Consider the following 27,714-nt stretch of genomic DNA (forward strand, 5'->3'; position numbering starts at 1 on the left):
AAACTGATGACTCAATAAAAACAATTCTATTTACCCCTGTGAAATTCCCCAAAAGATGCTTTATAGCAATACTAAGTCCTTAGCCTTCTGAAGAGGTAAAGCTGAGAATCAAAAAAGCAAGGACACAAGGCAATACAGTCCTCTGCACTTTTAAGTGGGGGAAGATACCAACAGCTGGCTGATGGCTATTCAGCCTAAAAAAACAAAGGCAAGAAACAGCAGAGGAAATAAATTGAACACACTGATACAATTGTGTTGAATGTAACAAACTGCAGACAATTGTATCTAGCAAATTACAGGTTAGAGTAACAAAGATCAGAACGCCTCAGCCACCAATCAATGGGCCACTGCTGAAGCAAAATCCTGAGGAGGTTCAACTAGAACTTTTGTAACCAATAAGAAAACAAAATTGTCTGGGGTTATAGGAAAGAGCAAACTTACTAGGGGATGCAACAGGGACTGCAGGATGTGTAAAACTTATTATGCAATGTTTAGGGGCAGGATCAGAGGAGGAATTGAGGTGGGTAAGTGGAGAAAAGAACCACGGGTAGAGGAGACTCCAATGATGTTAGCTGGTTGCTGGTCAGCAGTCTTCTGTGTCTGATGACTGCAGTCCCTTCTATCTACTTACTAAACATATTCCTAAATATTCTCCCTGCAAGTGAGCGCGCCAACAGTGGACTTGTAGTTGACTAATGTGTAAGTAGGAGGCAACCACAGTCTGAAAAAAGCCAAGGTTTCAGGCAGAAATGGGCTAAAAAGCCCTCGGTCTGGGCACAGATACTGGAAAGGCTTTAGGCCTGACACAGACATCTGTGAATGTGAGTATATATAAGAGTTGAATGATGAGGGTAGAGATATATTCCACTAACAAATTTTGTGCTGTTCATGCTGTTTGTGTTTACCTCCTAAAAGTACTTTACGTGTGTGTGTGTTACTTTGTGGCTTGCTGTGTGTGTACTGTGTGTGCACACACATGACTACAATCAATTTGTGTTCAGCTGTGCTACCAGCTGAACCTGGGAGCAGTCCAGCAGCCTCATACCAAGCAACCAGGATCCCCGGGGGTGCTACTGCCTACCACTTCTGCCAACTGCTTAATGGAAACACAAGTACTTCAAAAACCAGAACTGGCTGATGCTAATTAATTAATCCAGACTCCCCCAAAACCAAGTAAAGTCAATTTGGTTTAAGGGAAAGAAGTAGTCAATACAGTAATTTATTTTATTCTTGTAACAGAGAACATTATAATAGTGAAAAAGATAACGTAACCTGAGAACAGGCAAGAGTATTGGCTGACACTTGAAAGGAGGGGAAAAACCCTGCAATATTCTTTAATTTTTCACCATTCGAATCAAAACATGGAAGCATTAGAAGATGCCACTGAAAACACTTTTAAACGTTGCCTATAAACGTTTCTGGGAACCAAACCAAGTTCATAATTGCTCACCTCAGGTTTGGATTCTAACTCATCCGATAACATTGATTCAAGTGTCCGATTCCTGCAGCTGTCCTCAGCAAGGCACAGAGATTTATTTTTTTTTAGGTCAGAGAGAACAACACTCCTTGCTTATTCTCATACTTTCCTAAGTGTAAAACAGTGTGGTGGTCCTTCTGCAAGAAGCTGTATTGCGCAAATATTCAATTTAACCTAAAACAACAAAAAAGGAAATATAAAGAGATAGGAACCAAAAAATGGGAGCAAAGCAAAAAGAAGCAAGCAGATGTTACATGTAACTGTAAAATATACTTTGAAGTACTGAGAAAACTCATTTACTGAGGTTCCTGCATTTCTGTTGTCATTGAGTCAGCAAAATAACATCCTAACACACTGCAAAAGTAATTTTCAAAGGCTATTTATCACATTTTCTATGCAATAGCTCATTTTCAGTGGAAAATTGAATTGGTTGTCCTGGAAATTTATGTGATCAACTGAAAATCACATAGAGCATGCAAGAGACAAGGCTGAATTCCTAGCCTGCAAAACAGTGGAATCATCCACATTGCTGATGAAGAGCAACTACACACAACCTGTCACAGGGAAACCTCTGCTTTTCCTGTCTGTTACAATGTTACATTTCTGATTAGGAGAAATCTCTTGATGAACACAGATAGTTTAGACATTATTGCACAAATACCCATACAATGTTTCTTCTTTGGGCTACAAGGGAAAATAAGAACAAGTTTGTATCTAATTTTGCCTGCTGGGGAAGTAATCAGACACTAGTGATGGGAGAAGAAAGTGAACTACGTACAGTTCTTCCCCACCTTCCATCACCATTACAAATCTATTGAATATATTAAAAATAATGAGAATACTGGATCAGCTAAAGAAAGAACCTAAAGCCTCCCTCTAGTACTCCTAACACCAAGCAGCACGGCACAAGATACTCTGTACAGGAGCCTCACCTTATGCCGTGAGGGGACAAGAGAATAAACACAGTAAAAGCAGAATAACTCAGACCAAAGCACACAAGCCAGGGCTCAGGAATATTCACGCTCGTTCACCCGCTGCCCCCTTTCAGCCCACAACCAGGAGGACGGGCCTCGAACCACCCACGGGGACGAGGGCCGGAGCTGGCAGGCCCGGCTGCCCACGTCTCAGCCGGGAGGGCACAGGGGGCAGCCCGGCGGACACCGGCCGAAGCCCTGTGGGAGGGTGAGAGAGAGAGAGACCCCGGCGGGACGGGGCAGACCAGAGGGCCGAGAGCCGGCTACTGCCGCGCCCCTCCCCCACGCGGGACAGGTGCGCCGCGCCACCCCGCCCCCACCGCAGGGACCGGTCCGTCGCCGTGAGGGGCAGCCCCCAGCGGTGGGGAGGACCGGGCCGCCCACCCCCGCTCCCCAGCCCGTTTGGCTCCCGTGCCCCGCAGAGGGCAGCGAGACCTGGAGGAGCGCCCAGGCCGCCCTCCCCCCACCTCCCCCCGCCCGCCTTACCGGCATCTCAGCCGCCCGGATGTGACGGAGCACCCAACCGGAAATGCCAAAGGCTGGGGGGGTGGGGGAGGCTTCTCCCCCGGCTCTATGGCGAGCGCTGGGAGGCGCGCCGCTTCCGCCCGCCGCCTCCAGTTCCGCCCGCCGCCTCCAGTTCCGCCAGCCGCTGGGGCTCAGCGGCGGCTGCGCGGCGCGGTCGGCCTATCCCCGCCCCGCCATGCCTGTCTGCCCTTACTGGGTGCCCGTGCCCGGCAGCGCCGCTTCCCGTGGGGACCTCCCACTGTGGCGCTGCCCCCGCGGCCTGCCTGGGCCCAGCCTGCCTGAGGAGCCTCCGCGGGGATGAGTGTTGTGCCTTGTGGGAACCTCCCGCTGGCCCCGGGAGCAGGTTTCTTTCAGTCTCCCTCAGCCCCGACGGACAGAACAGTAACAGCGTGGTGCTTGGGTTTTTCCCCAGTTCCATCGGGATCATTACTGATTCCTCTTAAAATAACCTTTTGATCTGGAGAATATTTTTCAGGTGAAGATTATGTAAGAAGCTTATAGTCAAGTCCAACGTTTGACTGCTGAACTCATTTTTTCTTCAACATAAATCCTCACAACAGACATGTTATTGCAGTTGCTTACAGCACATCGGTTCCCTACTAGTACTTGGTTTCTGTTTCTGCTTTGCTCTTGACTTGGTGTGTCTGTTTTTGCAGTTGGTGATGGAGAACTGAGTTCACAGCAGATCACTGATGACACACACCAAGTTGTTAGTAATTCCAGAAACATACATGTTTTAACAATGTTCCCCAAGAAGGGATCAAGTAATTTAGAAAAGCTTGTACTTTGGCTTTTTCTCATTAGCCTTATCTTGGTCGGGACAGAGCCCCCGAAGCAGCAGGGTTGGCAGCCTTTGGTCTTGACATTAACTGGTGAACCAGTGATCTTTGGGACCAGTAAACTTTAACTTGGTTACGGCTTGTCTGTAGCTTTGGAGCCACGTGTGACTCCCGACTCCTGTGCCACAATGGCTGCTCATGGGATGGTGCTGGCGTTGGTGCTGCTGAGCAATGAGAATCCCGGCAATGTGTAAGTAACCCAACGGGAGCTGTTGAGGCCGGCAAAACCAGGTTCCCCGGGGCTCCCTCAGCGCACGGCCCATTCTGATCCACAGTGGGCTACGCAAGAATCTGTGGCCACTTCCCACAAAATGACTGTCCTCTCCTGCCTGTGAACTGCTTTGGAATGGTTTCTTTTTTCCAGCCCCTCCAAGATGTGCAGTATGGCTCCTCTGCCTTTTAGCCACATGAAAATTTTGATTTGCAGCTTAATGATTCAAGGTAACCCTTTTCAGCTTTAAATATTCAGCTAGTGTCTTCATGGAGGGCTACGCACTGGAGTCATCCTGACGGTCTTGCGCTTCATCAAAAAGACCACTCACCAGCTACCTGCTGGAGCCACCCAGTAACTCCTCAAAGTCTGTCAGCAAGTTAGATGCATGTCTTTTTCTGAGGTGTTATTCCATCAACTTGCAGTCACTGTGTTAGTACTAACAAAAGCCTGCACTGTGAAATCAACTCTCAGTCAAGCTGAAGCATGTTTCTGATGTCCAAGGCAGGGAAAACTGTGATTCAACCCCCAGAATTTTGGTTTGGTTGCCTCAGAGGTTTGGTTGCCTCAGTGCCATACTGGCCATGCAGATGGACTGAATCAGGAAACTGCATGAAGTCTGGCATTTATCACATCAGACCACTTGGCCATAGTCGTGATGACCTGAAGCTTTAGGCAGACCCATTTATTCACTCAGGCCTGCAAAACTGAACGTAATACCTCCCAAGGTTGAGTTTTTTAACATAATCCCTGACAAGCTGGAGCTGAGTAAATGACCGTGCAACAGTCATAATAAAAGACCACTTCACTGTGTTTATTATCACAGGCACAATCCTAGCATGCCACATTCACTGATCCAATTCAAGCCAACAAAGGCAGCCAGAAATGCAGAACTACTAACTTCATAAACCCCTTTTTTCTTGAAGCCACTTTAGTAATCCCAGGGCACTGAATCGTAAAGCTTGATTCTGTTACATTAAGATGCTTAGTAATCTTGGAAGTCCTTTGACTCATCATCAGCCCAACAATGTGAAATTGTTGAGTAGGTATTAAAATATGGAGACATGTAGAAGCATAAGTTCCTTTCATTTGCATCCTCCTAGGCCGGATGAGTTTGGCTGCTTCAGAGCTTGCATCTTGACTGCCTGGGGAATTTTGGTCTAATCTGATAGGGGAATCTGCAGTGGTAGTAGCACAGCACTTACCTGAGTTGTTTATGAAGGCCCAAATCACTTGTGCAGGTGTGCGAAGCAGCACTGGTCCCTGATGGGAGAGGAACTGTCCGGCTGGGAATTTCCTACAGTCTCGCTTTCTCAATAACACCTGCCCCTCCGGGATCCTTCTCTCTAATCAAGGAGAAATAGAAGACTCAGTCACATTTCCCTGATGACCAGATTCAAGAAAATAGAAATGATACTGTTTTTTCACCCCTGCTGTGAGGCAGGGGAAGTGGCTAGTCATGGAGTAAAGGGAGAGTGGTGTTTTAGATTTGGTTGTTGATAAAACTGTTTATAATGGGACCCTATTCTGAATGCAAACAGGAGCCTAGGCTTTATTTTTCTTAGCACATCTTTTGTTCTTTCCTGCGTACATTTCTGTACACTCAGATATAACATTGTTACATAAATTTAAGAGCATTATTTCAAGATACTGGCAGCAATCAATTTTATTTCAATAAGGCTTTTAAAATTGCAAAACTTACAACTGCAATTAACTTCACTTTGTCGCTCAGGCTTTGCGGTGTCAGAATATAACACTTTTAAATTCTCTCAAAAGTCTGCGCGCACAAGAGAAGCTATCTTTGTGCACCTGCAGCTGATGTTGGCACGGGCATTACAAAGCAGATGAGTTTTAAGAAACTGAGAGAACTAAGATTTGGAGCATTTCCTCGTGGATTCCCTCAGGCTCGCATCCAGTCCTGTCACATGTCGGACACCCCGCCGCGCTTCGTTTTTCCTGCGTTGTCAGCGCGTTTCCCGTAGCGGCAGCTGGAATGCTGCTGAGGTAATTTCGCTGGCTGAAAGGCGTACGTGCGGTCAGGTACGGGCCGCCGCGCCCCGACACACTTTCCAAGTTTTCTTGAACACACGACGCCCGAGGCAGGCGCGGGAGGGCCGCCGCCGGCCTCGCCTGTCCCTCGGTAGTGCCCAGCGCTCCCACAGAGACCAGCGGCGGCTCCCGCGGGGAAGCTGGCTCCGGAGCTTCGCTCCGGTCTGGGGCCTCCCGCCGCACTGCGTTAGGGCGGAGGAGCCGTTGGGAGGGGGCAGCGGGGGTTCGCGCTGTCGGGCCGGCCCCTCAGGGCGCCGCGCCGGTGGCTACCCAGACAACTACCGCCCCGCTCGGCCGCAGAGCTGCGTCTGAACCCGCCGGTCCGCGTCCCGCTGCAGGGCTGGGGCGAGGGCACGCAGCCCGCGTCGGGAGTCCCCGGGCTCCGCTGCGGGACGGGGCGGTGGGGCAGAAGCAGCCCCCCGCTGCTGGCACGGAAGGGTTAACGGCCAACCTCCCCTCGCAGAGGCGGTTGGGCTGGCTCCGCCTGCCATTCGACTGCTGGCACGGTCCATTCTCCCCGCGGGGTAACGCCTCCTCCCTCCGCCGCGGCGGCTCTCCTCGCCCCGCAGGAACTGAGCGCTGCGCCAACGGCCTGTTCGCTCGCCCTCCCCTTCGGGCTGGGTGGTAGGGCCCACGCGGCGCCGCGCGGGCGGGGAGGGGGGTCTGGCCCACCTCCCACCCCCTCCTCGCCGCGCTGGGCGGTGGTAGGGCCCGCTCCGCCCCACATCCCCCCCCTCCTCCCTCCCCCCGGCGGCGGCGCGGGTGGTGCGTCCCGGCAGCAGCCGCGTCCCGGACGGCGCCCGCCCCCTCCGCCTTGTCATTGATGTTGTTGTTTTTGTCGCAGGAGCCGGAGGCGAGGCCGGGGCCGCCGCCGCCTGGGGCCGCCGCCGCCGCAGCAGCAGCAGCGGGGCTCGGGCCGGCGCCAGGCATGTCTGTGTGCGGGGAGGCGGTGGGCGCCGGCTCCCTGCCCAGCGAGTTGGTGGTCCACATCTTCTCCTTCCTGGCGGGCCCCGACCGGCTGCGGGCCTCGGCCGCCTGCTCGCACTGGCGGGAGTGCCTCTTCTACCCGGCCCTCTGGCCGCGCCTCCGCCTCAGCCTCCGCGTCTCGCCGGCCGAGCGCCCGCGCCTCGAGTTCCTCATGCGCAAGTGCGGCTGGTTCGTCCGTGAGCTCCGCGTACAGTTCGCCGCCGACAACTACCCCAGCGGCGGAGGGGGGGCGGCGGCGGCGGTGGCGGGCGAGGGCGCCGCGGCGACGGGAGACGGGGAGGCGCCGCCGTTGTGCCCGCGCTGGCTCGACCTGCTGACAACCTACCTGGAGCTGGTGCTGTGCGTCCTGAGCAGCGTCCGCAACAACAGGTACCGCCGCCGGGCCGGGCCCCGGGGGGGGGGGGGGGGGGCGGGCCCCACCTCGCCCGGCAGGAGCGTGAGGGGAGGCGGCGGGGGCAGGCCCGCGGGGGTGCTGGGGTGGGGCAAGCGGAGCCCCGAAGCCCCCCCGGAGCCCCGCCGGGCCGGGGTCCGGCTGTCCCGTCCGCTTCCGCGGGCGGCAGCGACGCCCGCAGCGGTGCCTGTGGGTGACCCGCGGCGGCCGGTTCCCGCTGGGGCTGCGCCTCTGGAGCCCCGGGCGGCGAGAGACGAGACCCGCGCAGCCGGCTCGGGTAACCCAGTGGATGTGTCTGTGGCTGCGAGCTGAGCAGAAATGTAGGCGCGCCACTTCAAACTACCTTAATTTTGATGGTGTTCTGTAGTTTAATGGAAAACACAAATACAGGCGTTTGGTTGGTAAGCGGCTGGTCTGTACACACGGCAGGCGTAGCTGCAATGATTAAAACTTCACCTCCTTTTGAAGGAAGGGGGGATGCGGCTCAAGCAGAGCAAGTCGGAGGTGGGAGTTTGAATGTGGTGCCTAATAAGGCACCTTTCTCACTTCAAAATATAAGCATTGCTGCTAACGTGCTTTGGATCTCTTATGCATGATTGCAAAATAATTGTTATGAGAAATTAATAGGGGGGAGTAAAATTGTAGTACTGTTTTTCTGGAGGGAGAGGGATGGAGTACTGCCCCAATAAAATATTTCAACCTTTCCAGCCGTGGGGGTTTTTGCCGTTGAAAAGCTTGAGCTTTCATGCCAGCTCTTGTCTTATTTGCTAAACTAAGATTTGACTCATTTTTAAACAGGAGGAGATTTTTGTGTTTTGAAAAAATACTTCAGATGTAGGACTTTCTTGACCAAATTGTATTTAAATGATAGAAATCTTTTCCTGTGGTTTGGGTTTAAGATGTGTTTAGATTCTGCTTTTTCACACATTTACTTTGACAGGTGAGACAATTTCCTCAGGTTGGAGTTCTTTAAAATTAAAATCCTTGTGTTCTTTTTACCATGTGTGGGTATGACCAAGATAAATATGTTTTTTAAAAGATAACAATCAGATATCCTGATATATGGCCTGTAGTCAGCACCCAGGACAGGAAAGCAAGGATATGCCGCTTAGGTTATGAGGTGTTTGGAAAGCCATGCAGATATTAGGATAGGAAATGATTCATGTTCTTTCCCCGCCCCCCCCCCCCCCCCCCCCCCCGTGTGCATATAGCTTCACCTATCAAGAAAAAAAAAAAGTTGCAAGTATTTCAGAGTATCTTTAGGATAAATTAAACCTTGTGGATGGCCTTTGGAAAACTGTCTGCAACTGAATCGTGGTCTGGTCACCACCCCTCTTTGATTCTGGAGAGTTTAGATAGTAGTTTGAGGCCTTCCTTGCTTCTTTATTTCTGAATTGTAGCAAGAGAACTTTAAATGTAATTCCTCGTTGGTTTGAGATGAATGCAAATGTGATGTGTGAAGTCTCACTTTCAGTTCCTCTGCTCTGTTGTGCCCAGCAGGTACTTCCTGTGGTGCAACTGCGATGGCTGAGAGATACAAACCTTACTTCTGAAAACTGCTTGTTGGTCCCAAGTGACCTTTATCTTAATTTATTTCTTGCCCTGTGAATCCTCGGTGTGCAAATCATGATCATCTGTCTTGATTGGTCTTCTCTTGCCTTTAAGGAGTATTCACTTAACTGCTGCATCTTTGGGAAATCCAGCTAATGTCATGAGTGGAAAAAATGTTGAAGCGATGTTGGTGATTATCTGAATTGAGACAAATACCACTAGATGGACTTGGAATTTTAAAGTAAATAGTATCTGCAGGAGATGTTGCCTGGGAGTTTCGTTGAATACTAGAATATTTTTTTTCTTTGTCACACTAAAATATGAGACTGTCAAAATGAAATGTGTTGTGAGAAGGCTTTTTGAAAAAGATTCATTTTCCATGGACTTATCTGAAACCTGTACAAGGACACTTGCTTTCTGAAGTTCTCTTTACAGATTCTGTATGTACAGAGTGGCTTGGGACTGCAGTAAAATACTATGTAGAAGTAGTTGTTTTTCCAGTAGCTCTTCTCTGGTAGATTAGTATAATTTTGGTGGTAAGACAGAGGTGAAAAGTTACTAGCTTTGATAGAATTTTGCATTAGTGTACTTTCTTGCTGTCTTCGAATCATTTGCATGGTGCTCTTTGTTTTGAAATTAATAATGTATGACTGGGGAACACAGGGTACCTGGTTATTACAGCAGGCGTTTTTTCTGATGACCATTTAAAAGATTGAGGGGAAGATTTTACATGAAACAGTTGACTTTTTATTCAGACTTACTTTTTGATTAGACTCCTTTTTTCCCTTTAACAAAGTTTTTAGTTTATTTTGATGTTTGGTTGTTGGGTTTTTTTCTGGCAAAGTATCTACCGATAACTGATTAGTTTGCACATAGAACATTGTTTTTTAGCTCTCCGAGTAGAATTTCGAGATTGTAACGAGGTGGGAAGGAGTATTAACATCTGCCAAATTACTACTTAGTTCTTACTGTGACTGCATGTCTAAACTAGAGGCATTGTCACCTGCCTGATGCTTAGTTTTGTCTAAGGAATGACCACAGTCTAGTCACTTTATTTCTCTGCTTGCATTTATTCATCTGCAACTTGAGGATAATTAATAATTCCTTCTTTTGTTTGCCATATGTCATTGTACACGGGATAGCTATTTTAATTTCCAAAATAATGGAAACAGCAGCGATTTTAACTTCTCCAGTGGCTGAATCAGTGTAAACGCATTCCTTTTGGAATTAAGTTTAGAACAGGATGGTTCTTTCATAACTCCTGTCAGCCCTTATGATAGCTTTTTTGGCAGAGAAGTTCAAAGAACTTCCATCTTATACTTCAGAACTGGAGAGGAAGAAATCTACTTTTGTGAAATGGTATGCTGTTTCTTAACTGTGTAATCTTGTTGTAGGCTTTTAAATCTATTATTAAACAATACAATAACAACCCCCTTCCTTGCAGGAAAAAAAAAAAGTACTTTAGATGGCTCAAGAATTCCTTGAGGATTTACAATACCGCAAGACTTAAGAAAAGTAATGACTAAAAGTAATGCAATTTCTAGATGCTCTCTTGGATAGAGGAGAATGTTTTCTGTACAAAATAAAATTGCCAATTTCTAAGCAAATCTGCACATTAAGTCTCTAGAAAAATATTTCAGAGTGTCCTTTGCTAATTCTGATTGAATTAAGGAAGTAACTAGTTGTCCACAACTTGGTTTAAAAACACCTGAAAATATTCTGACAAGTATTACTGCTGGCAACCAGTTATCGTCCAAAAAGATACGTCCTAGGTCGGCCTCGTATTTGAGGTAGAGCTCAAGTCGCCATAAACTTTATTTTGTGGGTGGCAGCATATTACTCGAAAACTATAGCTTTAACAGCACTGGGACCATGATGAGCTCTAAAAATCTATGATTTATTTAATTACAAGGTACTAAAGTAATGTTTATGGTGATCTGTAACTTTTCCATGAGCTGTTATGTTTCTGATAGCAAATGAAGCAAAATAACAAAGTATATTGTTGTTTAAGCAGTTGATGTTTTATTAAAAAAAAAAAGGGGAGGTGGGTGGACATCATGTTCTGTAACACTATCAGGAGGGACAAGTTGTTTCTTAGTGGCTCTTAAGAGATCCCAATAATCGGTGCCTTCTCAAATTGATCTTTCAAAACTAAATTCTGGAAGGCAGGTGGGAGGGTGACAAACTTTCTGTGAGTCATTTCAGTGCATACAGTGGCTAATGAGCAACTGCTGATCATTCAGTAGGAAAATTCTGTGTTCTTTTACTGAAATCCCGAAGTATGGTCTCTCCTCTAGGAGGAGATAGGAAGGTATTGATAGCCACCTCCCATCCCTTTCCTCTGGAGTACATTAATTTGTGTGACTTGTTTGATCTTTGCTGTGGAAACAAAAAGGCAGATTATACTAAAACTGTGGTATCCCGGTGAAGTATGGTATGTATCTTGGAATCGCCAAAAGTTGGTGAGTCACTCAAAACAGTAGACTACATTTGTATTTGAATTTTTCTAATGACACTTCTCTATTGCTCTGAGCAAGCAGCTGAAACTGGCAAAAACTAGTATAATAATACAGTATGTGCCTTAGCACTTTGTTCATGTTGAATGTAAGCAAGGCCGTTTTGTTCTTTTTTTACATTGGGTGTTCAAAAAGACGGACCAAAACTGAAGATGGAGCCTAGTAAGAAGCTTATTACTTTTAGTACGCTTTTTGAGCTAGTGGAAAATAAACAGTTTAGAAATCTCCCCCAAACACATGTTTTTCCCCCGTTGTGTGTATGGCTAGTACATAGGATTAAGAATGGCATTATGACTTCTAGCAAAAGATGACAATTAACTTCTAAATAATTTTATTTAAATAGCAATCACTTTACTGACTCTCTGAAATAAATATGAGATTATATGATGCTGCAAATAGTAGCAAAAATCTAATACTGTGTTGAATGGTGATCAGACTTGTTGATGGTAATAATTGTGTTGTGAATGGAAAAATAATTGGATGTTTTCACTGCTTAAGAATTGAGGCAGAGAACTTTTCAGTGTGTCTCAGTAGTACATGAAATGGCAGCCCGATGTAGTAAAAATCTGTGGGATACTAGTAAATGGTGTTTTATGTGTCCTGCAGTTCAGTGGCTCTAAAATTAATACCTGCCTATAGTAGCATTCACTGGGGGTATGAGTAGCACACCACAAGACCTGTGTGTGATGTGAATATGCAGGTTATTTCTGAATTGTTCTGAAGATTGCATTTTGTCTCTTAGCTCTCAGAATTAAATCACTGAGATCAGAAGATAAAAACTTAATTATAGCATTGGCTGTGAACACTGCCTTTCACACCAGGTGGAGGTTTCTGCTGCTTTTCCCTGTCATACCAGACTCTCTTACAGCTTTTGAGGAAAGAAGAGCCCAAAATACTCTTGCTGGTAGTGCCAGTGTCTTCAGATTTCCCTGCCTAATTTATTCTTCAGTATGATCAAGCATTGTCTTACTCAGTTTTATAGAATATTGAGCATGTGGTCAGGGCTCAGTTTATATTAAAGTATCATCAGTAGTCCTGTATTTAAAAGGCTAAATATTAAATTGTTAGAATTTCTGAGAGAGTTGTAAAATCTAGGCATTTTGGTTCAGTATTTGTCCAACTTGATATCAAGCTTGTGCATCTTGCTATTAAGTTGTTGTTCACCTATAGAAGAAAAGTAGCAGGTGCAACAGTGGATTGATTTTAGGAAACTGGTGTGTGGTTATTGAATAGAGGAACTGCAAAACAGGTAAATTATGACTTATGGTAGATACCAATTACAGAGTACAATTCATACGTTCTTAAAAAATGTAAAACTTGATGCTTCCACACTGCTCCTGTTGGTAGAATATCAGCTCATACTGTGGAGGTAGTGAACTGGCACCAGAGCTTCCCTATGCTTTGAGCATTGTAATTGTATTGCATTTTCCTCAAAGCTGATCTGAAATACTAGTGTATGATTTGTAAGCCAGCAGAAATAAATCCAACTCACTCAATTGTCAGCTACAGGTTAATTGGCATCTACTGTTTAAGATGAATTTAACTCATGTATCCATTTGTGATGAAACTGGAGTTTCTGCCATGTTAATTAGCAAGTGCAGACTAGTCCTTGCGTGTTAGGAATAAATCTAATTTACAGCATGTATAAATAAACAAAAATGTTGACCCGAAACTTAGTCAGATGAAAAAAAATAAAAATCTTAAAAGTAAATGCCACACAGCTACTCTAAAACTGCAGTCATTTTCATATATCTTGCTTGATTGTTTTTAGGAATTGAAAAGATGCAAGTCAGAGAAATAAACTGTACTAGGGAAAGGAAAACTGACTGTCTAGCACACAGAGTCACATCCAGGATAAACTTAGAGGGTTTTTTCTCACTTCTTTTTATGTATTGCTTTTAAAAATTAAAGTTCTATGCAATGATGCACCACTAATCCTCTTATGGTCACTGATATGAAATAGTAGAACAGCTTCCCCTACTTTGATATAACAGAAATTAGACAGTGATCAGGGTGTGGGGAGCTTTCGCTTTTTTCCTGTCCGAAGTTTGCGTTACCTCGATTGAGGCAGATTTGGGCTCCCGTTTGTATTCCAACTGCAATATGTAAGTGCTCAGACAGGGTTGTTTGTGGTTGTGTTCTACTTGGGCATTAAATGCAGTGTGAAATGTTGAAAGGAATAGGTATTTTATGTTTTCATCTGTGACACTTCACACACATGTTCCAAGGATTAAAAAGTGCATGAAAGCGCTGCTAAAAGTTTTCTTTATGGCACTGGCCTGCTGAAAATACTCCTGTGGTGACTGAAAACTGACATTTGCTTTTACAGCTGGATTCAGCAGTTTGTACTTTGTGCTTCAGTCTCATTTTCTGTAGTTCCATGTGTGCTTGTATTCCAGGACAGTATGATGTTTCCCAAAACACACTGCATGTTCCATCTAATGATGTGTTCTTATTGCCTGTGTTTGTCTTATCCAGCATGATTCCTCAGGGGGTTTTGATTTTGTGTACAGATTCCTTTTTATTTTGTTGTTTCGTAGGAACCTCCAGAAGTTAAGTCTCTTTGGGGATATAAGCATTCTGCAGCAACATGGAAGTATATCAAATACATACCTCGGCAAGGTTGACCCTGATGGAAAGAAGATTAAGCAGTAAGTTACATTTATAAATTATCAAATACGTTAAAATAATAAAAACAGATAACAGAACGCAGATTTGCATGCCTGAAATACATGAGTGAGAAAGCTTTAAGTTTCTTAATAGGAGGAGAATCTAAATTCTTAAATTCAGTTGAGTTCTTTTCCTACTATTTATATGAAGTAGTCTGGTTTTGTGGCGTGCTTTTTTTTTTTTTTCTCTCCCTTCTCAGCAGGGTAAGAATCCTTTCTTTTCTCTTTTCATTGTGTTCTAAAAACAACATTATGTTAAAGGACAGAAGGGGAGGAGGGATGGGGAGTTGTTACCAGCGCCTCTACTATCGCTGTATGTGAAAAAATTAGGAGAGGAAGTAATCTGATGTGTCTCACAAGAATTGAGGACATGTAGCAAGTAAACTTGAAAGAGAACATAAACACAAAAAGCTTATTTCAAGTTGCGTCTCAAAACTAGATTATTTGCAAAATTCCTGGAAGATCATAGCTCGCAATGTGCTTGTTTAGTTCAGAGGTGTATTTTAGCTTGCCATAATTACATTATGGTACAGTCCTTGAATGCTTATAATCAGAATAGCTAGTTGCTCTTTGGAAATGGTTAAATACAATGTAAAAAGCTACTGACTTCTGGAATAAATTACCACAGAGGGAGTGATGCTAAGTTAACTATTTTAGCAGTTCTGCTAAAACTTTCCATATAGATAAAACCTGAATACCATCATTTGTGTCAGTTTAAACATCTTTCTCCCAGTAGCATGGGAGTGGAATAAGTACAGCCACTCTAGATCTTTACTATTATTTTTTAAAGTTGTTTTAGAACTAGGGTAGGTATATTATCAGATCAATGTATGTATGTGCACACAACCATCGAACTAAATGTGTGGGCCTGACTTAAATTTGCAAAACAGTGCGAATACAGATGTGTGTCACATACTGTTTCTTTGTCATCCATTACGCTTAGAATGCAGAACTCCGAGCAATTTGTGATTCTGTTTAACATATGTACTGTAGTGCTGTGTGCAGGTAAAAGGCTGATTTGGTAAAAGCTCCTTTTTTTTCTTTTTCTTCCATATCCTTTGTGTGAAAACATAAACGCAGAATCAAATCTTTGCCAAGGGGCTTAAAGAGAGCCATCTAAGTAGATGTTTACTCAGCTGAGTGCATGGTTAAACATTTCTTCAAACAGATAACAAAAATAAGTGTGCACACTTCAGAGCCATAAACCATTCAAAACTCACCATCTAATTTCAAGTTAGTCTTTTAGGTGAATATTGACCTTTGCACATTTTGGAATGAGCAAATAAATGTTACCTCTTTTTTTGTTTGGTTGGTTTTGGTGGTTTGTTTGGGTTTTTTTTTTTTCTAGAATAAAGCAATGTATTTGGAACCTGCTAGATCTTTTCTAAATTAAAGGAAAGCTGGTAGTGTTTTATTCAGTGTTCTCAAGTTCATCAGCACTAGCAGCAGATTTACTTCAAGAAGTAAATATGGGTCTTTAGTCTTGTCTTTTGCACTTAAGAGTTTGTCTCAGTTAAGTTGCAAAACATGGATGCTGATGACTAACACTGAAAGATATTGAGCAACCTTTGGAGACAGCGTTATTGGTAGTTGAGGATTTTTGGAACTCGTATGGTGATAAACCTTACTAGCTGTTTCAGGAACTTCCTGTAATATAAGCAGTCAAGGAAGAAAACGTGACACTTCCTTAAGTCCATACCATGGAGCTGGGTGTAACAGACTGTGGGTGGAATCTCAGCTAGCACAGTACCATAAGGATTTTCCCCCAGGTTAAGACTAAGGGTTGTTCTGAGGGAGAGGAGGCTTTGGATTGTATTTTCAAAAATGTACTTTTGCGGTGATCAGCATGGGTTTGTAATGCTTGTTCTTTTTCTGTATAGCATGTGTCCCTAGTTACTCCCTAAAATTCTCTTTTTATACCTCAGTTCCTTAGTGTTGGGAAGCTCAGCATAAACAATACGTTTGTCTTGAGTTGAACAAAGGGTAGTTGTTTAAAATTTTGGCTTTCTGAAATCTGCTTCCCATGATTGATCCGTGTGGTTCAGATAATTTGGTTTCCAAAAGAACCAGTTTAGCCTCTGCTATTAAACAAAACATTTTGATTGATAGTCTTTAATTAAACAAATGGGCTCCATATGGACCTTAGTAATATGTTTGCTTCCTGTCCAGGGCCATTGATGTGCTTCAGTACTCGTCAGGACTGGTTTTTTGGACTTAAACAGTAACTCAGCTTATCTAGTCAGGCTTTGGTCTGTCCTCTGGCTGAAAGTGTCATTTGGGGTATTAATTGTGAAAGTAATTTATTTTGAGTTTTATTTTTTAGAGTTTTCTCCAGTATGATCATCTGTAGGTTTCAGGTTGCTGGTGAACATCCCATAATTGCTGCTTATGGGGAGCAAAGGGGACTGATTGAGTACACTTGTTGAGGCGTTGCTAGGTTACATTGCTTTCTTGCATGTGCTGAGCTCTGCTTATATTTTGTGTTATACTTACTAAACCCTGCTTAAACTTTAGTTTTGTAAGTGAGCTTTGAGATAACTGTGTGTAAGTTAGGATGTATGTTGTACTACATGCAAGGCAGTTGAAGTAAAAGGTAATATGATAATAAAGTAGGTGTTCATTCCCAAGAATTCACTTAATGTGTCTAAATTTCTAGAACACAGTTCAAACTATTTTTGTAAACTCCAGTTAGATGCAGTCTGTTTATGAAAAATGGGATGTGCATAAGAATTTGCAGGGGAGGAGAAACCCCTGTTAGGGTATTTGAAAAATTTATTTGAAATATGTTAAAACTAATGGTCTGTGGTTTATATTGTGCTTCCTATCTGTCCTTATATAAAGCAGGTGTTAAAAACAATCCAAAAGTGATCACTGTTAAAAATTTTGTATTGACATGTTTGATCTCTGTTTATTAAATTGGCAAAGAACTGGGGGAAAGATTTCTTAGGACCTACAGGTTAGTAGACTATCAGCACAAATCTAGCTACTTGTACAAATACTGTGGTGCTTGCACTAAAAAGTTGATGTGTAGATACTATTAAATCAGAATCTTTCTTTTTAAAAGTTACTTAGTGCAATTCCCGTAGGGGAGAAAGCCTACTCTACAGCTACAGAGTTCTGTATCATATTTCTTTTCATTAAGTTGTGCGAGTACTAGAACAGTGCTCTTCTAAGCTTAGATATTTAACTTGTATCAGAAGCAGAATTTAAACAGATTTTTAGTGCAGTGAGGTATATAGATGGTAGCATTCCACTGAGCATCTCAAAATTGATTTGTCATCTTTTCAATTGTTCTGTAAAATATTACAAGCACTCTTAAGACTGACTACTTGGACTACTACAAAAGAAATTCTACCATTGCTACAACCATTCTAGCACCTTTCGTTTTTTCATTGGAAGAAATTATAGAGGATCCTGTGGTAGAACCTTTTTCTTTGGGTGATTGTCAGAGAATCTGCCTTTAATTTAAGCATTGGCAGCAATAATTATGAAACAAACACTGCCGGGATCAAACAGGGCTTATCTGAACAGTAAAAGAATTTAGGAATAAAATAGCAAAACTACATTATCTGTGACTTTTGACCTGCTGTTTAAAACTGTGTTTAATTTCTGTCACAGTTGCCAGTACTCAGTTTAAAGAAAAAAAAATTCAGAGAAGATCCAGAAGAACTGAAGTCTTTAAACCTAGTGACTGTACAAGGCAAAACCTTGGGAACTATTCCAAGATGCATAATAGATAAATCCAATAACCACACCAGCTTTTGCACTTACAAAGGGAAGTCAGGCCTTGCAAACCCAATACATTCTTAGCTGAATGAAGAAAGCACATGCAGGCAAGGGAGAGGATGAATAAGGATTTGCAGAGGGAGAGGATGAATAGGGATTGATCTCTTGACTTTCTTACAACAGAAGGATTATGGGGCATCAAAGGTAGTAGGTGACAGGTTCAGAGCAAGCAAGAGGAGGGGGGAATCGCACTGCAGAAATCTTTATTATTGGATGTTCCAGTTGCTAAAAGCTTACTTGGCTCAAAGAGGAACCTGGATAAATTTGTAGGAGTGAGGTCCCTGAGGGTTACTAAATACAGAAAGCCACCTCTGGCTCAGGAGGTCTGAGTCACAATTTTTTTTTTTTTTTTAAACTAGAGAGATATTTGAGAAATATCCCTATGTGCTTTCCTTGTTCTGTCGCACTTCTTAAGGCATTAGTGTTTCTCTACTGTCAGTCAGGATACTGGGCTAAATAAACTTTTAATTTTGTTTCAAAATTATCTTGATTAAAGATATGTGGCTGAGAATAATAACTTTGTAACATTGTTTTGCTTAGATGTATGATGGTATACAGATATTCATAACAAGAAAGAACAAAATGTTCTGTGCAAAACATTACCTGATCTGAGGCACAAAGATTTCTGCTAATTTTGTACTGGAGGTGTTTACATCTTATTTCTTGACGTTTCATGGAACTGTCATAGCCTGGCTCAATTGCTTCCCTTAAATGCTGATCTTTCCTTCTGGCTGGCCAGGGTTTGAGATCAAATGCTCGTTTACACATGTGTCCTAAAATGTATACACTCAAAGAGCATTTGGGCAGGAGGATTCTTCTGGGCCTTAGCAGCTGTGGGATGAAGACTGGAAGAATATTTTTTTAAAGAAAGTTTGTAGAGTTTCATTGTACTATTTGAATTTAGTATTCAAAATCTTATCTTAAAATACTTTTATTGTCTTCTTGAATTAAATATCTAACTTAACAACTCTTCATTTAGAAAAATAGAGGGTTAGGAGAGGTGGGATGCAACAGAGTAAGTGCATAATAATCATGCAGCGTAATAAATGGCATGAGGATTCTGGCAGTGCTGCAGTCATCTGGCGCTGATAAGCTGGGGTTGAAATGTTACTAGGTTCAAGTTGTTTTGGTAAAACTTGAACCTGTTGACACTTGAAAATCCAGTTAGCTGTACAGTCAGAATTATTTAAAGAATCATCATCTTATATGTTTGTTCTTTAATGAGCAAAGTCAATCAGGTAGTTTCAGATCATTCTAACTTACGCTCAAAGTCAAGTTTCTGCAACCTTTCATTGAAAATTACTTCCCCCACCTCATTGAATTTACAGTTCTGGAGAGGTTAACAAATATGAAAAGCTGTTTTTAAAAACAAGAGCTGTGTTTTAAAGGCATTGCAGGTTTTCTTATTTGCATAACCTTAAATTGTGTGTGGGAGGGTGTTAAATACATACTGGAAAATACATGAAGTGAAGATTCATAGTGTGCCACTGGTTTTGAAAGACAAAGTATGTAATTTTTCTCAAGATAGTTTACAATTTTAACCTTTTAAGTGCAGTGGAGGTTAAATTGCTGTGGGAGGCCTGCAGAGTCAGGTTCTAAGGTTTGTAGTTCACAAGAACCATAATAATAGCACCTTCCTGCAGAATAAGGCTATAAATGAAAGAATAATAATTCTTCAATAAAAAAAATAGAATGGTATGCAATCGGTAAACTAAACCATGTTTAACGAGATCATTGTCTGTTTTGTTTACTTGCAGAATACAACAGCTGTTTGAAGAGATATTAGGCAATAGCAGGCAATTGAAATGGCTGTCTTGCGGGTTTATGCTGCAAATAGTAACTCCCACATCATTGTCCTCCTTATCAAACCCCATAGCCAACACCATGGAACATCTGAGCTTATTGGACAACCACATCCCTGGTAATACCACTCTTATCACTGCAGTTGAATTGGAGCGCTTTGTGAATCTGCGTTCGCTTGCTTTGGATTTCTGTGATTTTACAGCTGAAATGGCAAGAGTCCTGGCTGACAGCAACCACGTGCCTTTGCATCGACTGTCTCTCCTGGTCCACAGTGTTTCCATAATGCACAAGTCATTGGACAGTATGCCAGAAGATGAGAATTGGAAGGCACTGACTCGCAACAGCACTAATCTTCGGGTCTATATAATGGCTTTTGATGTCAAGAGTGATGATATGCTAAGGATTCTTAAGCCCAGTATCCCCCTAGAGAGGATTCACTTTGACAGCTACATCACTTGTGTTTCAGGGGCTGTTGTTGACCTCATATCCAGGCAGTATGACAAGTTCCTCACTCATTTTATACTAATGAATGATGTGATAGATATGTCTGGCTTCCCAGACCTTAGTGACAACCGGAACGAAGATCCACTTGTCTTATTATCCTGGAGGTGCACAAGACTCTCTCTCCTAGCTGTTCATGGTAGGTAATACATCGCACGGGCATAGTATTTGACTTTAAAATACTTATAACACTTCAACCATTCTAATCATACTGTGTTTTAGTGGAGTGGTCAAAACTTTGCTGCACAGTTGCTATACATGCTGTTGTACTTTATACTGGTACTCTCATGTTTGAAAATATGAAGGTGTTTACCTTGTATGAGTTCTAAACATACTTGTAGCTTACTAACTTCTGTTGAGAAGTCACAGAGGATTTTATTAGACTGCTCACAGAAGTGAAGATAACTAAGAATTGAGCATTCTGGGAGGCTTACCCTGACAGTGTTCTGCACTTTGCAAGTTCCATCGAGTGGCTGGTTATGTGAACGTGAACACTGAAAACATTTGCTGGTTTACTGTGAGTTTGTATGCTGGCAAGATTAGATGATTGTGTTTCCTGTTTGTAAATAACATGGGTCAAGTGCCCCAAGGCTTTGGGGAGGAAGTCTGTTACCAGTTCGGTAAGACTTTGCCAGCAGATGAAGGCTGAAAAATACAATGTGGAGGAGGTTGCCTCGCTGAGTGCACTGGTTTTGCCAGTAACACCAGAGCTAGGTTTAGCCCACCTATTTATTTGCCATATAACTGCAAAGAAAAAAAAAATCATCACGTGCATTTGTATTCAGCTCTGTCACCAGTACAGTATTTGCTAGAAGTTACAGTTGTTTGGCAAATTTTAAGGCACCCGAAACTGAAATAATGCAGAATAGTTCTTTTTTTTGGTGCTCAAATCAGCTTACCAAGATCAAGTTTGCTGATGCATGAAGGAGTTAAGTGATGACTCTGCATTATGTTGCATAAGAATGAATGCCATTTCCTCAGACTGCTTGGGAGGGAGTAAATCTCTAGTCATTCAGCACAAACAGGAGAGACCTTCAGCAGCGAAGGTTGTACTTCATATTTCTGTTGGCTGAAGTCAGAAAGTCCTGCTGTATTTGCTAGAAAAAAATTTTCCGCTGTCTTCTACCGAAAAATCGGGGTGGGGGGCGGGGGGGAATCAGTTCAGCTGTTTCTTGTTTCTAGTTTCCAGGTCTGACAGATTTTGGATACTGGCACATGACCTTACCACTCTAAATGTGGATTTTGGCAGTTTCTTTTAACATTTGGATACAAGTCTGAGGACCTTTTTTAAAATAAATAAATAAAAATAATAATTATGTGTTACCTTAAATTATCCTCCTATTACAGGAAGTCCTCTAATATATTATCTAAACTTTAAAATATGTGAACCTAAACTAGCGTATCATTTAATATCAGCGTGTGTCTATTCAGTAGAAGGTATTAGTCTGTGCAGAGCATTGGGAAAGCAAATGCCCTCTACAAGTCTGTCTAGCAAATGGTTGTTGTTGCATCTTCTTTCTTTGGAGAGATGCTGTTTGTACCTGGGGGAGAGAATGGCCGAATATCACTGTTGCTCTGATGTTGGAATTCAGGCTCTTTCCCCTTCTTTTCTCCCCTCCTTGCAGCAGAAGCAAGCTAAGCTGTTTATAAATGCCTCCTGATCTTTTTTTAAGCTGTGAATATGACTTCTCTGGTACCATAGCTTAAGCATCTTTCTTCTAGAGTAGCAACTGTGAGAAGAACATGACTAGGAAGAAAGATCTAGAATGTTGTGATGCTTCAGTACAGCATCTTAGCATGACGCTTGTATTTTCTGAGGTTTACCAAATAATGGTTTCTGGCTCCACTTGTCATATTCTTCATGATACTATCAAGCTTCCTTCAGGAAAAAATGGTGGCTTTGTTCAAGGTGCCATAATTTGCTTTATATGTAAGCACCCAGGTTTCTTCTCCTGTCTCCTGCAGTGGTTATACTTCAGTTTCCAATACTTCTCAGGATTTTTGATTTCCCCTACTTTGTTATTAGTTTGTTCTGAAAAAAGGCTTTGATTTACATATAGTTTTGGCTGCCACATCTCACTGGCCAAAAGAGGAGGGGGAAAACATACCCTAAGGACAGTCTTTTCCTTGGGTGCCTCGAGATTCTCTTCTGTCTTTTGTGGGAAGTCATAGCATCTTTCCACCAAGGTAGCATCTTCAGGGGCAGAGGAAAGCTGATTGAAGGATATTAAATACTTTCTGGCAGAAGGAGGGAGTGTGTGGTCATTTGGGATGGGACAATAGGATAGTCAGAGTTGTCTGATCTGGCGTTGTGAATAAAAAGCGTGGCTCATCTATGGGAGCCGAAGCCTTTTTTTTTCTTTTTTCTTTTTTTTCCCCTCTTCCTTAAGAGAACACTTCACATGGATTTTTCAAGACTTTGCTTTGTAAACATATTGTATTACTTATGAGATTATCAGTTTTATTCTGTCCATGAGCAAAACTGAAATTTAAATTTTTACTAGCAAAAAAACCAAATTATGGTGTGCCCATGGTGAATTTGTTTTTCAGTGATACTTGTGGTGAAGTGATCGTTCCCTGTTACCTCTGAATGTGTAGCTGGGCAGAGGCTTTTTGGCTGCTGGAAGGTTACTGAGAAACTTCAGGCAAAACTTTTGAAAGGAGAGTTAATTTAAAATGACGTTGAGGATAAGATGGTTGTTCCAGAGCATAGAGGATCTGATTGTGAAAAGTTATAGCAAAAGCCATATACCTGAACCACAAGGATGGTCCAGGGCGCTTAACCGTAGTTGTTGTTCCCTTTATTCTTGCACTTTCTGTCGAGGATTTCTTTTGTAAGTTCCCGTACGATCAAGAAACTGGAAGGTGTTGTGAGCTCCTTCAAATCCTGATAGGGAAGTGTCATCATACAGGTGGGTGGGTTTAATGTCCTACAGCCTTATTGACAGCTACATCTTATGTAGACAGTTGTGCTAGAGATGAAGTATCAGCAGATGAAAATTGTGGAAATTAATGCATTCTTAACGGTTAATATACAGATATGAGCCATCCAGATGTGTGCAGGCTTCTTTGCTGAAAACCTACCCAGAGCAACATATTTACAGGAAACCGTAGAATCAAGCAGCAGGAGAAAGTAAAAGAAAACAGAATGAAAAATTCTCCTTTCTTTATTATGTTGACATCAGTTTTCGTCATTCTTTAATTAGCTGTCTTTCTTTGATACATTATGATGTAGAACATGTTAACTGCATTGTTGAAGACCAAACCACAGTTAGTTTTTATTTCTCAGCAGCTTAACTTTCCCAGTTCAAATACTGTGCAGCCTGCAGCTTTACTTGGAATCTAAGTGGGCATCTCACCCAGAGGCTTAGAGCACCTGTGAGAATGATGATGGAGGCAGAAATGAGCCTTTCCTTTTGCAATGGAAGGGCTGACTTGGCAGAGCTCCCAAAATGGGACGTTCCCAGATCATCTGTGGTTTGCGTCTGAATAAGGAGGGTATAGAAAGCTAACAGGTAACTGAGGAGCAGGTGTTTTTCAAGAGGGATGCCAATATACACTAAAGGGAAGAGAGGGAAGCTTTGTAATTTTGTTTAAACTCAGATAGAACAAGATACATGTAGATTATTTTTTTAATATATATACTAGTGTGACCTATTTCCTGGAGAGGCTTCTGGTTTGTGCCTGTTGGGTTTTTTGTTTGGTTTGGGTTTTTTTGGTTCTGTTTTGCTTTTTAAGTCTACCTCTAACGCAACAAAAGCAAACTACAGATTTTTTTTTCTACCACAAGCACAGTTTTAAAACACTCCTTTAATACATTCACTTAAAATAATTGATTACTCACTTTTTTCATTCTATTTATTTATACTACAAAGTAGACCACAGCAGGTTTGAAATAACTTAATGTGGAGTAAAGAAGTCCACTTTTCTACAAATGGTGAAAAAATTAGATCTAGAACAGCTTAATCAAATTACTTGGACTAGTTTTGATACTTCCTTATTCAGAATATAAAAATGGGGCTTTAGTACTTGCAGCCAAAAGAAAAAAAAAGCTATAAGGGGGATTCTGCCAGATGGAAGATGACAAAATAGGTTGGGAAGGATGTTGAGAGGTGCTCGTATTAAGTACTTTGGTAAGTAAGTAAGGTAAAAACATGCCTCGTAGCAAAATGACAGAGGAACTTTTCTTCTTTTTTTTTTCCCCCTAGGTTACACAGTTTGGGCTCATAATCTTATTGCAATTGCTCGTCTTCGTGGCTCTAACCTGAAGGTTCTTGAAGTCACAGAAGAAAGCATTGATTTCGACCAAGGAGAACTGGCTGATCAGGATGTGGATCCAGTACACAATCTCATTGAGCAAGTATCTCTCGGATTGGGTCGACCTTGGCACGCAGTCATGGACATAGAGCTGCTCAGTGTCTTCACTGAGCCAACCCGTCACTTTTACAGAGAGATGCAAAGCTTCAGTGAAGGCATTTAGCTCCTTATTTACAATTCCTGTGGTTACATATGCAAGTAGGGTCCTATTATGTTTTTTCAGTAGCGTGAATTAACCCCTTTTGTGCTGTGTTTAATCAGTATTAGCTATATAGAATTATATATGTGTATTCTACTTCTTGATCAAAGAACGTAGTCGGGTATTGGTTTAGAAGCTGAAAGTGGCAGTGTTTAGGGTTTTCACGGTTAATGGACTTGTCTACCAAACCTTACAGAGATACAGCCAAAGGCTGTCTGAGGTTGCCGGCTAACTTTGCTTTTATCGAATAACTGCATTTTGAATGATTTTACTATTATATCGGAGTTCTGTGCTCAGGAGCCAACTCTTTCTAATACCCATATCCATAGTCCAGTGGATTTCTGTGCTGTCATTGTGTGCTTAATCTGGTAACATGCTACTTAATAGGCTTAAAGGAAGAGAAGTCTATCCAGGGCCATTTGTTGTAAGACTCTCACCTTGCTTTATTTCACGTGCAGATTCTGAAGCATGACTTAACTATCATTCTCAGATTCTCTTAGCTGTTACGTGGCAGTGTGAAACACTAGCTTTTCAGGTACCTGCACTTACAGGGTCACTCCATAAGCTCTAGTCTTTTGGATTCTTTGCAACCTCCTCCTTGTTTATTCCATGTTCTGTCATCTTCCTTAAAAGTTAGCTTTGGGCCAAAGTTTAAAAGACAAAAAAACAAACCAAGAACGTGCACTCCGATGAGGTAAAACCATAACAGTGAAGACTTCAATACAAAGGTATACACCTGCAAACAAACATTAGTCGTGAAATCCCTAGCAACCGAGTCACTGGATTTTCTCTGTCAGCGCCTGTGTCAGCTGCCAAAGAATAGATTAAAAACGAAGAAGTGCCCACATGCTGGCAGGGGCAGGCCAACTTTTGGCCAGCCAGATACTGCTAGATTGTAATATATAAGGTCGAATTTCGACCTGTGGTACACAGCTGTGCTGTGGCTCAGTCAGCAACCTCAGAACTCTTAACAAACATGCACCTGTTTCACTGTGAATAGTGAATGTAAAGGAAGGAAAGGAAACAAATACAAAGCTTGTTCTATCACAGGTATGAGCTGCTATGATGCATGAAGAACATTCCATGAAGTATGTTTTAAAATCTTGTTATATCTGAGAGGCTTTAAAAGCCGATTTAACTGTTTCAGGGCAACCGCGGTACAGACGTGGTCTCTGTGAGACTTCCACCTGACCCCAGTTTTAAGTGGTACGAATGTTGTGCATTTAATGTTTAAAGGACAGTCTGCAATAATAAAGTAAGTGGCCAACGTGGGTGCCCAGCAGTGCTGAGACCTGGCTGCTATATTGTAAGCTTTGGAAAACACAATTTATGCAACAGATGTCCAGATATGATTCTATTTATGGAAAAAGTTTATATGTGTTTTACAAATGGTTTTACCATCTTATATTAAAATGACCTTTTGACAGGTGTGCGCTGTTTTGTCTCCAGTGAGCACATACCATGCGGATTTTATATGTACATCAGTAGAGTGAATCCACTGGCACAGTGTGTGTATATGCCAGATGTGGTGAGATTTTATCTTATAAATGTGATCAGATAAAATAAAAAACTCCTGACAGAAAATGTAAGGAAACCAGCTGAATGTTTGAGTTGATGACTGATGTTGTATGGTTTATGTTAAATGTATATTCTTTTAATCAATGAATAAAGCATTAAAAATTGATTGCTGTATAAAATATTTTATTGTATCAGCATGAAGATTTTTAGAATTAAAACGCAACATCGTTCATCAGCTGTGTATAACTGGTAGCTCCCGTTGTGTTTAGGTCAACAAAAGAGTCTAAAGTCGTACAGTAATTTTTTTTTTTAAATTGGCTGACTTTTGTCAACATTTGGGGGGGTGGAGGAGAGGGAAGGATGCTTTGCTAAAGATCAGACTATCAGACCAGTTAGCACAAACCGTATATCATGATATGACTTATTAGACTGATACAGTAAACTGTGGATTGTAGAATATAGAAGACTATTTTTGAGAAATTCCTGCATCCATTGCAATTGCTTAACTCAAAATCTAATGTGCTCAAGAAAAAATGTGTAGTACTTCTTTGGTGTCCCACTATTAAATAGATTATGAATACCTGCAATGCTTCAGTTTGACGTTTTATCCGTACTCAAGAGTACGTAGCTGTGCATTCTGAATGAAAATGGCAAATGTCTGGTTAGGTGCTCGCGAGCCGCCCTGCTCTGCGATGGCTGATTGTGCTGTGAGAAAGAACTGTCAGAGTGGCTGTTCCGTGTGTGCCTGCCGAGCACAGATTTCATTTCGGCTTCTGAACTTCACTTTAGGATGGTCCAAACCACAACCAAGTGTGAGGATTGCACCGCTTGTTATTTTAAGCAGTCTCCTAGATCTTCTAGATTTGGTAAGCAAGATCATTTACCAACATACTGAAGAGATGCTGTAGGTACTAAAGATAAGGTAAAGACAGCTTTTCATATTCTAGTAAAGGGAAATAACGGGACTCGGTGCCTTTCACGGCTCAGGAGGGGGATTTATATAGTGGGGATTGATAAATCTGATGTTCAGCATCATCTGGATCTTAAATTTGGTCATAAAGTGATCAAGATTTCTGGCTTTTTCTGTATAACTTCCTGAAGCAAATGTTGCATCCTCTAGTTTACACAGAGTTGCAGGATGTTAATTTTATCTCTGCAGAGTACTGTGTTACTATGGATAACTGCCTTACTGAATGCGGTTGGGAAGTACCTTGTTTACCTTTCTGTTGTATAAACGCATTTATCTTTTTAGTCTAACCTATTTTCTGCTTTGTTTTTAATTAATCTTGAAAGGTAAGATAAGGAAGCAGGAGAAATAGGCCGCTTGACTACGGTAGAGATGTGCAGTCAGTCCTTTCCTGTCCTGCAGTTGTAGCCGCAGTGTTTAAAACAGGCTGTACA

At 42.3% G+C, this 27,714-nt stretch overlaps 2 protein-coding genes across 4 annotated transcripts in view; one reads left to right on the forward strand and one right to left on the reverse strand.

Moving 5' to 3' along the window:
- The window catches only part of ZNF410 (zinc finger protein 410), a 22,236-nt gene extending 15,673 nt beyond the window's left edge, over nucleotides 1-6,563 (reverse strand). Inside the window, exons 1-3 of one of the 3 annotated variants that reach the window (XM_075753918.1) lie at nucleotides 5,836-6,563; nucleotides 5,232-5,372; nucleotides 1,451-1,651 (exon numbers count right to left, since the gene is read on the reverse strand). In XM_075753918.1, the coding sequence (XP_075610033.1) occupies nucleotides 1,451-1,483 (33 nt within the window). In that variant the 5' untranslated portion in view covers nucleotides 1,484-1,651; nucleotides 5,232-5,372; nucleotides 5,836-6,563. Of the gene's footprint in view, nucleotides 1-1,450; nucleotides 1,652-2,409; nucleotides 2,650-2,937; nucleotides 3,049-5,231; nucleotides 5,373-5,835 lie in introns of those variants that run through there. The other 2 variants (XM_075753919.1, XM_075753920.1) reach the window with 2 other exon arrangements.
- Nucleotides 6,564-6,808: 245 nt separating this feature from the next.
- On the forward strand, nucleotides 6,809-26,479 carry FBXO33 (F-box protein 33). Its single transcript, XM_075753912.1, has 4 exons — nucleotides 6,809-7,431; nucleotides 14,061-14,171; nucleotides 19,733-20,418; nucleotides 24,488-26,479. The coding sequence occupies exons 1-4, from the start codon at nucleotides 6,899-6,901 to the stop codon at nucleotides 24,757-24,759; spliced, it is 1,602 nt and encodes a 533-aa protein (XP_075610027.1). The 5' UTR covers nucleotides 6,809-6,898; the 3' UTR covers nucleotides 24,760-26,479.
- Nucleotides 26,480-27,714: the final 1,235 nt, after the last annotated feature.

This window comes from Balearica regulorum, chromosome 5 (genome assembly GCF_011004875.1).
Source record: "Balearica regulorum gibbericeps isolate bBalReg1 chromosome 5, bBalReg1.pri, whole genome shotgun sequence".
In the NCBI taxonomy this organism is placed as follows: Eukaryota; Metazoa; Chordata; class Aves; order Gruiformes; family Gruidae; genus Balearica; species Balearica regulorum.

Bases quoted from the DNA above. Each gene is read 5' to 3' on its own strand.
- FBXO33 (XM_075753912.1), top strand. From the start codon at position 6,899: ATGTTGTTGTTTTTGTCGCAGGAGCCGGAGGCGAGGCCGGGGCCGCCG. The intron at 7,432-14,060 runs GTACCGCCGCCG...GTTGTTTCGTAG, and splicing joins AGCAGCGTCCGCAACAACAG to GAACCTCCAGAAGTTAAGTC. The intron at 14,172-19,732 runs GTAAGTTACATT...GTTTACTTGCAG, and splicing joins GATGGAAAGAAGATTAAGCA to AATACAACAGCTGTTTGAAG.